Below are 15,970 nucleotides of genomic sequence, written 5' to 3'. Positions count from 1 at the left end.
GCCTGTCCCTCCTTCTGCAGCGACTGCGGCGAGGAGGTGATGAGCTGCCGATTCAACCCATCGGGGACCCTGCTGGCTGCCGGACTGGTCAATGGAACCATTAAGGTAATGTCAGAAAGCTAATGGAATGGTGCAATCATCTGCACAGGTGCCTGATAGCGGGTGTAAGATCTATAGTCTCATGTACCAGCATGTGTGATATGTGTATGTTACTGGGTATGACAGTGTACAGCTCACGGTTATTAGAGCGTGATTCAGAGTCGCATACTGTGCTGACATTCACGCTAACAGCTGACTTTCTCTCTGCGTGTGCGTTTGAGTCGTGCTACGGATGTGTCCCGAGGGCGTTCGTACAGAGATGTAGCACTGATTTGGGCGCATGCACACAGAACTGTATAATAGGCACTGGGCAGTGTGTGCAGCGGCAAATGGGAGGTAACGGGGGTGGCTACGGTAATGGTGCCTATTATGGGCGTGTCGCTGAGGCCACATTCAGGCGGAGTGCCTGCCCCGGCTATAGGGCTGTGCAAGTTACGTTGGTGCCCCTAGAGATGCACCAGCCTGTAATGCAGCATATGCTGCAAGTTGGCATCTCAGCCCATGCACATTCGGGTGCCCGCTTGTCAGCATGTATATATCACTGCAGGTATACACAGTGTCTGACGGAGGCTGCCTGTATATAGTGTCAGCATGTATATATCACTGCATGTATACACAGTGTCTGATGGAGGCTGCCTGTATATAGTGTCAGCATGTATATATCACTGCAGGTATACACTGAGTCTGACGGAGGCTGCCTGTATATAGTGCCAGTGTGTATATATCACTGCAGGTATACACGGTGTCTGACGGAGGCTGCCTGTATATAGTGTCAGTGTGTATATATCACTGCAGGTATACACGGTGTCTGACGGAGGCTCCCTGTATATAGTGTCAGTGTGTATATATCACTGCAGGTATACACAGTGTCTGACGGAGGCTGCCTGTATATAGTGTCAGCGTGTATATATCACTGCAGGTATACACAGTGTCTGACGGAGGCTCCCTGTATATAGTGTCAGTGTGTATATATCACTGCAGGTATACACTGTGTCTGACGGAGGCTCCCTGTATATAGTGTCAGTGTGTATATATCACTGCAGGTATACACTGAGTCTGACGGAGGCTCCCTGTATATAGTGTCAGTGTGTATATATCACTGCAGGTATACACTGTGTCTGACGGAGGCTCCCTGTATATAGTGTCAGTGTGTATATATCACTGCAGGTATACACGGTGTCTGACGGAGGCTCCCTGTATATAGTGTCAGTGTGTATATATCACTGCAGGTATACACTGAGTCTGACGGAGGCTCCCTGTATATAGTGTCAGTGTGTATATATCACTGCAGGTATACACTGAGTCTGACGGAGGCTCCCTGTATATAGTGTCAGTGTGTATATATCACTGCAGGTATACACGGTGTCTGACGGAGGCTTCCTGTATATAGTGTCAGTGTGTATATATCACTGCAGGTATACACAGTATCTGACGGAGGCCCACTGTATATAGTGTCAGTGTGTATATATCACTGCAGGTATACACTGTGTCTGACGGAGGCTGCCTGTATATAGTGTCAGTGTGTATATATCACTGCAGGTATATTGTGTCTGACGGAGGCTGCCTGTATATAGTGCCAGCGTGTATATATCACTGCAGGTATACACTGTGTCTGAAGGAGGCTCCCTGTATATAGTGTCAGCGTGTATATATCACTGCAGGTATACACTGTGTCTGACGGAGGCTCCCTGTATATAGTGTCAGTGTGTATATATCACTGCAGGTATACACGGTGTCTGACGGAGGCTCCCTGTATATAGTGTCAGTGTGTATATATCACTGCAGGTATACACGGTGTCTGACGGAGGCTCCCTGTATATAGTGTCAGTGTGTATATATCACTGCAGGTATACACTGTGTCTGAAGGAGGCTCCCTGTATATAGTGTCAGTGTGTATATATCACTGCAGGTATACACGGTGTCTGACGGAGGCTGTCTGTATATAGTGTCAGCGTGTATATATCACTGCAGGTATACACGGTGTCTGACGGAGGCTCCCTGTATATAGTGTCAGTGTGTATATATCACTGCAGGTATACACTGTGTCTGAAGGAGGCTCCCTGTATATAGTGTCAGTGTGTATATATCACTGCAGGTATACACTGTGTCTGACGGAGGCTGCCTGTATATAGTGTCAGCGTGTATATATCACTGCAGGTATACACTGTGTCTGACGGAGGCTGCCTGTATATAGTGTCAGTGTGTATATATCACTGCAGGTATACACGGTGTCTGACGGAGGCTCCCTGTATATAGTGTCAGTGTGTATATATCACTGCAGGTATACACGGAGTCTGACGGAGGCTGCCTGTATATAGTGTCAGTGTGTATATATCACTGCAGGTATACACGGTGTCTGACGGAGGCTGTCTGTATATAGTGTCAGCGTGTATATATCACTGCAGGTATACACGGTGTCTGACGGAGGCTCTCTGTATATAGTGTCAGCGTGTATATATCACTGCAGGTATACACTGTGTCTGACGGAGGCTGCCTGTATATAGTGTCAGCGTGTATATATCACTGCAGGTATACACGGTGTCTGACGGAGGCTGCCTGTATATAGTGTCAGCGTGTATATATCACTGCAGGTATACACGGTGTCTGACGGAGGCTGCCTGTATATAGTGTCAGCGTGTATATATCACTGCAGGTATACACGGTGTCTGACGGAGGCTGCCTGTATATAGTGTCAGCGTGTATATATCACTGCAGGTATACACGGTGTCTGACGGAGGCTGCCTGTATATAGTGTCAGCGTGTATATATCACTGCAGGTATACACGATGTCTGACGGAGGCTGCCTGTATATAGTGTCAGTGTGTATATATCACTGCAGGTAAACACGGTGTCTGACGGAGGCTGCCTGTATATAGTGTCAGTGTGTATATATCACTGCAGGTATACACGGTGTCTGACGGAGGCTGCCTGTATATAGTGTCAGTGTGTATATATCACTGCAGGTATACACGGTGTCTGACGGAGGCTGCCTGTATATAGTGTCAGTGTGTATATATCACTGCAGGTATACACGGTGTCTGACGGAGGCTTCCTGTATGTAGTGTCAGTATGTATATATCACTGCAGGTATACACGGTGTCTGACGGAGGCTGCCTGTATATAGTGTCAGTGTGTATATATCACTGCAGGTATACACTGTGTCTGACGGAGGCTGCCTGTATATAGTGTCAGCGTGTATATATCACTGCAGGTATACACGGTGTCTGACGGAGGCTCCCTGTATATAGTGTCAGAGTGTATATATCACTGCAGGTATACACGGTGTCTGACGGAGGCTCCCTGTATATAGTGTCAGTGTGTATATATCACTGCAGGTATACACTGTGTCTGACGGAGGCTCCCTGTATATAGTGTCAGTGTGTATATATCACTGCAGGTATATTGTGTCTGACGGAGGCTGCCTGTATATAGTGTCAGTGTGTATATATCACTGCAGGTATACACTGTGTCTGACGGAGGCTGCCTGTATATAGTGCCAGCGTGTATATATCACTGCAGGTATACACTGTGTCTGAAGGAGGCTCCCTGTATATAGTGTCAGTGTGTATATATCACTGCAGGTATACACTGTGTCTGACGGAGGCTGCCTGTATATAGTGTCAGTGTGTATATATCACTGCAGGTATACACGGTGTCTGACGGAGGCTCCCTGTATATAGTGTCAGTGTGTATATATCACTGCAGGTATACACTGAGTCTGACGGAGGCTGCCTGTATATAGTGTCAGTGTGTATATATCACTGCAGGTATACACAGTGTCTGACGGAGGCTGCCTGTATATAGTGTCAGCGTGTATATATCACTGCAGGTATACACGGTGTCTGACGGAGGCTCCCTGTATATAGTGTCAGCGTGTATATATCACTGCAGGTATACACTGTGTCTGACGGAGGCTGCCTGTATATAGTGTCAGCGTGTATATATCACTGCAGGTATACACGGTGTCTGACGGAGGCTGCCTGTATATAGTGTCAGTGTGTATATATCACTGCAGGTATACACGGTGTCTGACGGAGGCTGCCTGTATATAGTGTCAGTGTGTATATATCACTGCAGGTATACACGGTGTCTGACGGAGGCTGCCTGTATATAGTGTCAGTGTGTATATATCACTGCAGGTATACACGGTGTCTGACGGAGGCTGCCTGTATATAGTGTCAGTGTGTATATATCACTGCAGGTAAACACGGTGTCTGACGGAGGCTGTCTGTATATAGTGTCAGTGTGTATATATCACTGCAGGTATACACGGTGTCTGACGGAGGCTGCCTGTATATAGTGTCAGTGTGTATATATCACTGCAGGTATACACGGTGTCTGACGGAGTCTGCCTGTATATAGTGTCAGTGTGTATATATCACTGCAGGTATACACTGTGTCTGACGGAGGCTGCCTGTATATAGTGTCAGTGTGTATATATCACTGCAGGTATACACTGTGTCTGACGGAGGCTCCCTGTATATAGTGTCAGTGTGTATATATCACTGCAGGTATACACGGTGTCTGACGGAGGCTCCCTGTATATAGTGTCAGTGTGTATATATCACTGCAGGTATACACTGTGTCTGACGGAGGCTGCCTGTATATAGTGTCAGCGTGTATATATCACTGCAGGTATACACTGTGTCTGACGGAGGCTCCCTGTATATAGTGTCAGTGTGTATATATCACTGCAGGTATACACTGTGTCTGACGGAGGCTGCCTGTATATAGTGTCAGTGTGTATATATCACTGCAGGTATACACTGTGTCTGACGGAGGCTGCCTGTATATAGTGTCAGTGTGTATATATCACTGCAGGTATACACGGTGTCTGACGGAGGCTCCCTGTATATAGTGTCAGTGTGTATATACCACTGCAGGTATACACTGTGTCCGACGGAGGCTGCCTGTATATAGTGTCAGTGTGTATATATCACTGCAGGTATACACTGTGTCTGACGGAAGCTGCCTGTATATAGTGTCAGTGTGTATATATCACTGCAGGTATACACTGTGTCTGACGGAGGCTGCCTGTATATAGTGTCAGTGTGTATATATCACTGCAGGTATACACTGTGTCTGACGGAGGCTGCCTGCACACTCTGAGGGATGAGCAGTCGATTGCGTCCTGTCTTCCGGTGACTGCGCTTAGGTTTCACCCCACAGCACCTGACTCCATGGGGGACCTGCTCCTGGCAACATGTAAGAGACCAAATACTCCGGCTTCCATACTGCTATCTAGTAATGGCTCCTCCTCCTATCTAGTAATGGCTCCTCCGCCTAACTAGTAATGGCTCCTCCTATAATGGCTCCTCCTATCTAGTAATGGCTCCTCCTCCTCCTATAATGGCTCCTCCTGTCTAGTAATTGCTCCTCCTCCTATCTAGCAATGACTCTTCTTCTTATCTAGTAATGACTCTTCTTATCTAGTAATGGCTCCTCCTCTTATCTAGTAATGACTCTTCCTCCTATCTAGTAATGACTCTTCTTATCTAGTAATGGCTCCTCCTCCTATCTAGTAATGGCTCCTCCTCTTATCTAGTAATGACTCTTCTTATCTAGTAATGGCTCCTCCTCTTATCTAGTAATGACTCTTCTTCTTATCTAGTAATGGTTCCTCCTCCTCTTATCTAGCAATGACTCTTCTTCTTATCTAGTAATGACTCCTCCTATCTAGTAATGGCTCCTCTTCTTATCTAGTAATGGCTCCTCCTCTTATCTAGTAATGACTCTTCCTCCTATCTAGTAATGACTCTTCTTCTTATCTAGTAATTGCTTCTCCTCCTATCTAGTAATGGCTCCTCCTCCTATCTAGTAATTGCTCCTCCTATCTAGTAATGGCTCCTCCATCTATCTAGTAATGGCTCCTCCTCCTGTCTAGTAATGGCTCCTCCTTCTATTTAGTAATGGCTACTCTTATCTAGTAATGGCTCCTCCTCTTATTTAGTAATGACTCATCTTCTTATCTAGTAATGGCTCCTCCTCTTGTCTAGTAATTACTCTTCTTTTTATCTAGTAATGGCTCCTCCTCTTATCTAGTAATGACTCTTCTTATCTAGTAATGGCTCCTCCTCTTATCTAGTAATGATTCTTCTTCTTATCTAGTAATGGCTCCTCCTCTTATCTAGTAATGACTCTTCTTATCTAGTAATGGCTCCTCCTCTTATCTAGTAATGACTCTTCTTATCTAGTAATGGCTCCTCCTCTTATCTAGTAATGGCTCCTCCTCTTATCTAGTAATGACTCTTCTTATCTAGTAATGGCTCCTCCTCTTATCTAGTAATGACTCTTCTTCTTATCTAGTAATGGCTCCTCCTATCCAGTAATGGCTCCTCCTCTTATCTAGTAATGACTCTTCTTCTTATCTAGTAATGGCTCCTCCTCTAATCTAGTAATGACTCTTCTTATCTAGTAATGGCTCCTCCTCCTCTTATCTAGTAATGGCTCCTCTTCTTATCTAGTAATGGCTCCTCCTCTTATCTAGTAATGACTCTTCTTATCTAGTAATGGCTCCTCCTCTTATTTAGTAATGACTCATCTTCTTATCTAGTAATGGCTCCTCCTCTTGTCTAGTAATTACTCTTCTTTTTATCTAGTAATGGCTCCTCCTCTTATCTAGTAATGACTCTTCTTCTTATCTAGTAATGACTCTTCTTTTTATCTAGTAATGTCTCCTCCTCTTGTCTAGTAATGACTCTTCTTATCTAGTAATGGCTCCTCCTCTTATCTAGTAATGACTCTTCTTATCTAGTACTGGCTCCTCCTCTTATCTAGTAATGGCTCCTCCTCTTATCTAGTAATGACTCTTCTTATCTAGTAATGGCTCCTCCTCCTATCTAGTAATGACTCCTCTTATCTAGTAATGACTCTTCTTATCTAGTAATGGCTCCTCCTCTTATCTAGTAATGACTCTTATCTAGTAATGGTTCCTCCTCTTATCTAGTAATGACTCTTCTTATCTAGTAATGGTTCCTCCTCCTCTTATCTAGTAACGGCTCCTCCTCTTATCTAGTAATGACTCTTCTTCTTATCTAGTAATGGCTCCTCCTCTTATCTAGTAATGACTTCTTCTTATCTAGTAATGGCTCCTCCTATTTAGTAAGACTCTTCTTCTTATCTAGTAATGGCTCCTCCTCTTATCTAGTAATGACTCCTCTTCTTATCTAGTAATGGCTCCTCCTCTTATCTAGTAATGACTCTTCTTCTTATCTAGTAATGACTCCTCCTTTTATCTAGTAATGGCTCCTCCTCCTATCTAGTAATGACTCTTCTTATCTAGTAATGGCTCCTCCTCTTATCTAGTAATGACTCTTCTTCTTATCTAGTAATGGCTCTTCCTCCTATCTAGTAATGGCTCCTCCTATCTAGTAATGACTCTTCTTCTTACCAATAATGGCTCCTCCTCTTGTCTAGTAATGACTCTTCTTCTTATCTAGTAATGGCTCCTACTCTTATCTAGTAATGACTTCTTATCTAGTAATGGCTCCTCCTCTTATTTAATAATGACTCTTCTTATCTAGTACTGGCTCCTCCTCTTATCTAGTAATGGCTCCTCCTCTTATCTAGTAATGACTCTTCTTATCTAGTAATGGCTCCTCCTCCTATCTAGTAATGACTCCTCCTCTTATCTAGTAATGACTCTTCTTATCTAGTAATGGCTCCTCCTCCTATCTAGTAATGGCTCCTCCTCTTATCTAGTAATGACTCTTATCTAGTAATGGCTCCTCCTCTTATCTAGTAATGACTTCTTCTTAACTGGTAATGACTCTTCTTCTTATCTAGTAATGGTTCCTCCTCCTCTTTTCTAGTAATGGCTCCTCCTCTTATCTAGTAATGACTCTTCTTCTTATCTAGTAATGGCTCCTCCTCTTATCTAGTAATGACTTCTTCTTATCTAGTAATGGCTCCTCCTCTTATCTAGTAATGACTCTTCTTCTTATCTAGTAATGGCTCCTCCTCTTATCTAGTAATGACTCTTCTTCTTATCTAGTAATGGCTCCTCTTGTCTAGTAATGACTCTTCTTATCTAGTAATAACTCCTCCTCTTATCTAGTAATGACTCTTCTTCTTATCTAGTAATGGCTCCTCCTCTTGTCTAGTAATGACTCTTCTTATCTAGTAATGACTCCTCCTCTTATCTAGTAATGACTCTTCTTCTTATCTAGTAATGGCTCCTCCTCCTTATCTAGTAATGGCTCCTCCTCTTATCTAGTAATGACTCTTCTTATCTAGTAATGACTCCTCCTCTTATCTAGTAATGACTCTTCTTATCTAGTAATGGCTCCTCCTCCTTATCTAGTAATGGCTCCTCCTCCTATCTAGTAATGACTCTTCTTATCTAGTAATGGCTCCTCCTCTTATCTAGTAATGACTCTTCTTCTTATCTAGTAATGGCTCTTCCTCGTATCTAGTAATGGCTCCTCCTCCTATCTAGTAATGACTCTTCTTCTTATCTAGTAATGGCTCCTCCTCTTGTCTAGTAATGACTCTTCTTCTTATCTAGTAATAGCTCCTCCTCTTGTCTAGTAATGACTCTTCTTCTTATCTAGTAATGGCTCCTCCTCTTATCTAGTAATGACTCTTCTTTTCTAGTACTGGCTCCTCCTTATCTAGTACTGGCTCCTCCTCTTATCTAGTAATGACTCTTCTTATCTAGTAATGGCTCCTCCTCTTATCTAGTAATGACTCTTCTTATCTAGTAATGGCTCCTCCTCCGATCTAGTAATGGCTCCTCCTCTTATCTAGTAATGACTCTTCTTATCTAGTAATGGCTCCTCCTCTTATCTAGTAATGACTCTTCTTCTTATCTGGTAATGACTCTTCTTCTTATCTAGTAATGGTTCCTCCTCCTCTTATCTAGTAATGGCTCCTCCTCTTATCTAGTAATGACTCTTCTTATCTAGTAATGACTTCTTTTTATCTAGTAATGGCTCCTCCTCTTATCTAGTAATGACTCTTCTTCTTATCTAGTAATGGCTCTTCCTCCTATCTAGTAATGGCTCCTCCTATCTAGTAATGGCTCCTCCTCTTGTCTAGTAATGACTCTTCTTATCTAGTAATGACTCCTCCTCTTATCTAGTAATGACTCTTCTTCTTATCTAGTAATGGCTCCTCCTCCTTATCTAGTAATGGCTCCTCCTCTTATCTAGTAATAACTCTTCTTCTTATCTAGTAATGGCTCCTCCTCCTTATCTAGTAATGGCTCCTCCTCCTATCTAGTAATGACTCTTCTTATCTAGTAATGACTCTTCTTCTTATCTAGTAATGGCTCTTCCTCCTATCTAGTAATTGCTTCTCCTCCTATCTAGTACTGGCTCTTCCTCCTATCTAGTAATGGCTCCTCCTTTTATCTAGTAATGACTCTTCTTCTTATCTAGTAATGGCTCCTCCTCTTGTCTAGTAATGACTCTTCTTATCTAGTAATGGCTCCTCCTCCTATCTAGTAATGACTCCTCCTCTTATCTAGTAATGACTCTTCTTATCTAGTAATGGCTCCTCCTCTTATCTAGTAATGACTTATCTAGTAATGGTTCCTCCTCTTATCTAGTAATGACTCTTCTTATCTAGTAATGGTTCCTCCTCCTCTTATCTAGTAACGGCTCCTCCTCTTATCTAGTAATGACTCTTCTTCTTATCTAGTAATGGCTCCTCCTCTTATCTAGTAATGACTTCTTCTTATCTAGTAATGGCTCCTCCTATTTAGTAATGACTCTTCTTCTTATCTAGTAATGGCTCCTCCTCTTATCTAGTAATGACTCCTCTTCTTATCTAGTAATGGCTCCTCCTCTTATCTAGTAATGACTCTTCTTCTTATCTAGTAATGACTCCTCCTCTTATCTAGTAATGGCTCCTCCTCCTATCTAGTAATGACTCTTCTTATCTAGTAATGGCTCCTCCTCTTATCTAGTAATGACTCTTCTTCTTATCTAGTAATGGCTCTTCCTCCTATCTAGTAATGGCTCCTCCTCCTATCTAGTAATGACTCTTCTTCTTATCTAGTAATGGCTCCTCCTCTTGTCTAGTAATGACTCTTCTTCTTATCTAGTAATGGCTCCTCCTCTTATCTAGTAATGACTTCTTATCTAGTAATGGCTCCTCCTCTTATTTAGTAATGACTCTTCTTATCTAGTACTGGCTCCTCCTCTTAACTAGTAATGGCTCCTCCTCTTATCTAGTAATGACTCTTCTTATCTAGTAATGGCTCCTCCTCCTATCTAGTAATGACTCCTCCTCTTATCTAGTAATGACTCTTCTTATCTAGTAATGGCTCCTCCTCCTATCTAGTAATGGCTCCTCCTTTTATCTAGTAATGACTCTTCTTATCTAATAATGGCTCCTCCTCTTATCTAGTAATGACTTCTTCTTAACTGGTAATGACTCTTCTTCTTATCTAGTAATGGTTCCTCCTCCTCTTTTCTAGTAATGGCTCCTCCTCTTATCTAGTAATGACTCTTCTTCTTATCTAGTAATGGCTCCTCCTCTTATCTAGTAATGACTTCTTCTTATCTAGTAATGGCTCCTCCTCTTATCTAGTAATGACTCTTCTTCTTATCTAGTAATGGCTCCTCCTCTTATCTAGTAATGACTCTTCTTCTTATCTAGTAATGGCTCCTCTTGTCTAGTAATGACTCTTCTTATCTAGTAATAACTCCTCCTCTTATCTAGTAATGACTCCTCCTCTTATCTAGTAATGACTCTTCTTCTTATCTAGTAATGGCTCCTCCTCCTTATCTAGTAATGGCTCCTCCTCTTATCTAGTAATGACTCTTCTTATCTAGTAATGACTCCTCCTCTTATCTAGTAATGACTCTTCTTATCTAGTAATGACTCCTCCTCTTATCTAGTAATGACTCTTCTTATCTAGTAATGGCTCCTCCTCCTTATCTAGTAATGGCTCCTCCTCTTGTCTAGTAATGACTCTTCTTATCTAGTAATGGCTCCTCCTCCTATCTAGTAATGACTCCTCCTCTTATCTAGTAATGACTCTTCTTATCTAGTAATGGCTCCTCCTCTTATCTAGTAATGACTTATCTAGTAATGGTTCCTCCTCTTATCTAGTAATGACTCTTCTTATCTAGTAATGGTTCCTCCTCCTCTTATCTAGCAATGACTCTTCTTCTTATCTAGTAATGACTCCTCCTATCTAGTAATGGCTCCTCTTCTTATCTAGTAATGGCTCCTCCTCTTATCTAGTAATGACTCTTCCTCCTATCTAGTAATGACTCTTCTTCTTATCTAGTAATTGCTTCTCCTCCTATCTAGTAATGGCTCCTCCTCCTATCTAGTAATTGCTCCTCCTATCTAGTAATGGCTCCTCCATCTATCTAGTAATGGCTCCTCCTCCTGTCTAGTAATGGCTCCTCCTTCTATTTAGTAATGGCTACTCTTATCTAGTAATGGCTCCTCCTCTTATTTAGTAATGACTCATCTTCTTATCTAGTAATGGCTCCTCCTCTTGTCTAGTAATTACTCTTCTTTTTATCTAGTAATGGCTCCTCCTCTTATCTAGTAATGACTCTTCTTCTTATCTAGTAATGGCTCCTCCTCTTATCTAGTAATGATTCTTCTTCTTATCTAGTAATGGCTCCTCCTCTTATCTAGTAATGACTCTTCTTATCTAGTAATGGCTCCTCCTCTTATCTAGTAATGACTCTTCTTATCTAGTAATGGCTCCTCCTCTTATCTAGTAATGACTCTTCTTATCTAGTAATGGCTCCTCCTCTTATCTAGTAATGACTCTTCTTCTTATCTAGTAATGGCTCCTCCTATCCAGTAATGGCTCCTCCTCTTATCTAGTAATGACTCTTCTTCTTATCTAGTAATGGCTCCTCCTCTAATCTAGTAATGACTCTTCTTATCTAGTAATGGCTCCTCCTCCTCTTATCTAGTAATGGCTCCTCTTCTTATCTAGTAATGGCTCCTCCTCTTATCTAGTAATGACTCTTCTTATCTAGTAATGGCTCCTCCTCTTATTTAGTAATGACTCATCTTCTTATCTAGTAATGGCTCCTCCTCTTGTCTAGTAATTACTCTTCTTTTTATCTAGTAATGGCTCCTCCTCTTATCTAGTAATGACTCTTCTTCTTATCTAGTAATGACTCTTCTTTTTATCTAGTAATGGCTCCTCCTCTTGTCTAGTAATGACTCTTCTTATCTAGTAATGGCTCCTCCTCTTATCTAGTAATGACTCTTCTTATCTAGTACTGGCTCCTCCTCTTATCTAGTAATGGCTCCTCCTCTTATCTAGTAATGACTCTTCTTATCTAGTAATGGCTCCTCCTCCTATCTAGTAATGACTCCTCCTCTTATCTAGTAATGACTCTTCTTATCTAGTAATGGCTCCTCCTCTTATCTAGTAATGACTCTTATCTAGTAATGGTTCCTCCTCTTATCTAGTAATGACTCTTCTTATCTAGTAATGGTTCCTCCTCCTCTTATCTAGTAACGGCTCCTCCTCTTATCTAGTAATGACTCTTCTTCTTATCTAGTAATGGCTCCTCCTCTTATCTAGTAATGACTTCTTCTTATCTAGTAATGGCTCCTCCTATTTAGTAAGACTCTTCTTCTTATCTAGTAATGGCTCCTCCTCTTATCTAGTAATGACTCCTCTTCTTATCTAGTAATGGCTCCTCCTCTTATCTAGTAATGACTCTTCTTCTTATCTAGTAATGACTCCTCCTTTTATCTAGTAATGGCTCCTCCTCCTATCTAGTAATGACTCTTCTTATCTAGTAATGGCTCCTCCTCTTATCTAGTAATGACTCTTCTTCTTATCTAGTAATGGCTCTTCCTCCTATCTAGTAATGGCTCCTCCTATCTAGTAATGACTCTTCTTCTTATCTAGTAATGGCTCCTCCTCTTGTCTAGTAATGACTCTTCTTCTTATCTAGTAATGGCTCCTACTCTTATCTAGTAATGACTTCTTATCTAGTAATGGCTCCTCCTCTTATTTAGTAATGACTCTTCTTATCTAGTACTGGCTCCTCCTCTTATCTAGTAATGGCTCCTCCTCTTATCTAGTAATGACTCTTCTTATCTAGTAATGGCTCCTCCTCCTATCTAGTAATGACTCCTCTTATCTAGTAATGACTCTTCTTATCTAGTAATGGCTCCTCCTCCTATCTAGTAATGGCTCCTCCTCTTATCTAGTAATGACTCTTCTTATCTAGTAATGGCTCCTCCTCTTATCTAGTAATGACTTCTTCTTAACTGGTAATGACTCTTCTTCTTATCTAGTAATGGTTCCTCCTCCTCTTTTCTAGTAATGGCTCCTCCACTTATCTAGTAATGACTCTTCTTCTTATCTAGTAATGGCTCCTCCTCTTATCTAGTAATGACTTCTTCTTATCTAGTAATGGCTCCTCCTCTTATCTAGTAATGACTCTTCTTCTTATCTAGTAATGGCTCCTCCTCTTATCTAGTAATGACTCTTCTTCTTATCTAGTAATGGCTCCTCTTGTCTAGTAATGACTCTTCTTATCTAGTAATAACTCCTCCTCTTATCTAGTAATGACTCTTCTTCTTATCTAGTAATGGCTCCTCCTCTTGTCTAGTAATGACTCTTCTTATCTAGTAATGACTCCTCCTCTTATCTAGTAATGACTCTTCTTCTTATCTAGTAATGGCTCCTCCTCCTTATCTAGTATTGGCTCCTCCTCTTATCTAGTAATGACTCTTCTTATCTAGTAATGACTCCTCCTCTTATCTAGTAATGACTCTTCTTTTCTAGTAATGACTCTTCTTATCTAGTAATGACTCCTCCTCTTATCTAGTAATGACTCTTCTTATCTAGTAATGGCTCCTCCTCCTTATCTAGTAATGGCTCCTCCTCCTATCTAGTAATGACTCTTCTTATCTAGTAATGGCTCCTCCTCTTATCTAGTAATGACTCTTCTTCTTATCTAGTAATGGCTCTTCCTCGTATCTAGTAATGGCTCCTCCTCCTATCTAGTAATGACTCTTCTTCTTATCTAGTAATGGCTCCTCCTCTTGTCTAGTAATGACTCTTCTTCTTATCTAGTAATAGCTCCTCCTCTTGTCTAGTAATGACTCTTCTTCTTATCTAGTAATGGCTCCTCCTCTTATCTAGTAATGACTCTTCTTTTCTAGTACTGGCTCCTCCTTATCTAGTACTGGCTCCTCCTCTTATCTAGTAATGACTCTTCTTATCTAGTAATGGCTCCTCCTCTTATCTAGTAATGACTCTTCTTATCTAGTAATGGCTCCTCCTCCGATCTAGTAATGGCTCCTCCTCTTATCTAGTAATGACTCTTCTTATCTAGTAATGGCTCCTCCTCTTATCTAGTAATGACTCTTCTTCTTATCTGGTAATGACTCTTCTTATCTAGTAATGGTTCCTCCTCCTCTTATCTAGTAATGGCTCCTCCTCTTATCTAGTAATGACTCTTCTTATCTAGTAATGACTTCTTTTTATCTAGTAATGGCTCCTCCTCTTATCTAGTAATGACTCTTCTTCTTATCTAGTAATGGCTCTTTCTCCTATCTAGTAATGGCTCCTCCTATCTAGTAATGGCTCCTCCTCTTGTCTAGTAATGACTCTTCTTATCTAGTAATGACTCCTCCTCTTATCTAGTAATGACTCTTCTTCTTATCTAGTAATGGCTCCTCCTCCTTATCTAGTAATGGCTCCTCCTCTTATCTAGTAATAACTCTTCTTCTTATCTAGTAATGGCTCCTCCTCCTTATCTAGTAATGGCTCCTCCTCCTATCTAGTAATGACTCTTCTTATCTAGTAATGACTCTTCTTCTTATCTAGTAATGGCTCTTCCTCCTATCTAGTAATTGCTTCTCCTCCTATCTAGTACTGGCTCTTCCTCCTATCTAGTAATGGCTCCTCCTTTTATCTAGTAATGACTCTTCTTCTTATCTAGTAATGGCTCCTCCTCTTGTCTAGTAATGACTCTTCTTATCTAGTAATGGCTCCTCCTCCTATCTAGTAATGACTCCTCCTCTTATCTAGTAATGACTCTTCTTATCTAGTAATGGCTCCTCCTCTTATCTAGTAATGACTTATCTAGTAATGGTTCCTCCTCTTATCTAGTAATGACTCTTCTTATCTAGTAATGGTTCCTCCTCCTCTTATCTAGTAATGACTCTTCTTCTTATCTAGTAATGGCTCCTCCTCTTATCTAGTAATGACTTCTTCTTATCTAGTAATGGCTCCTCCTATTTAGTAATGACTCTTCTTCTTATCTAGTAATGGCTCCTCCTCTTATCTAGTAATGACTTCTTTTTATCTAGTAATGGCTCCTCCTCTTATCTAGTAATGACTCTTCTTCTTATCTAGTAATGGCTCTTCCTCTTATCTAGTAATGACTCTTCTTATCTAGTAATGGCTCCTCCTCTTATCTAGTAATGACTCTTCTTATCTAGTAATGGCTCCTCCTCCGATCTAGTAATGGCTCCTCCTCTTATCTAGTAATGACTCTTCTTATCTAGTAATGGCTCCTCCTCTTATCTAGTAATGACTCTTCTTCTTATCTGGTAATGACTCTTCTTCTTATCTAGTAATGGTTCCTCCTCCTCTTATCTAGTAATGGCTCCTCCTCTTATCTAGTAATGACTCTTCTTATCTAGTAATGACTTCTTTTTATCTAGTAATGGCTCCTCCTCTTATCTAGTAATGACTCTTCTTCTTATCTAGTAATGGCTCTTCCTCCTATCTAGTAATGGCTCCTCCTATCTAGTAATGGCTCCTCCTCTTGTCTAGTAATGACTCTTCTTATCTAGTAATGACTCCTCCTCTTATCTAGTAATGACTCTTCTTCTTATCTAGTAATGGCTCCTCCTCCTTATCTAGTAATGGCTCCTCCTCTTATCTAGTAATAACTCTTCTTCTTATCTAGTA

General features: G+C 41.2%; 1 protein-coding gene across 1 annotated transcript in view; it reads left to right on the top strand.

The window, feature by feature from the left end:
• The window catches only part of LOC148506338 (small ribosomal subunit protein RACK1-like), a 54,500-nt gene that overhangs the window by 13,526 nt on the left and 25,004 nt on the right, over window positions 1-15,970 (top strand). The window contains exons 3-4 of the mRNA XM_088446881.1: window positions 21-105; window positions 5,169-5,304. Coding sequence (XP_088303007.1) covers window positions 21-105; window positions 5,169-5,304 — 221 coding nt within the window. The remainder of the gene's footprint in view (window positions 1-20; window positions 106-5,168; window positions 5,305-15,970) is intronic.

This window comes from Taudactylus pleione, unplaced genomic scaffold (genome assembly GCF_031769625.1).
Source record: "Taudactylus pleione unplaced genomic scaffold, aTauple2 ptg000407l, whole genome shotgun sequence".
In the NCBI taxonomy this organism is placed as follows: Eukaryota; Metazoa; Chordata; class Amphibia; order Anura; family Myobatrachidae; genus Taudactylus; species Taudactylus pleione.
Note: the sequence above shows the minus strand (reverse complement) of the source record. Positions and strands in the feature narration are given on the sequence as shown.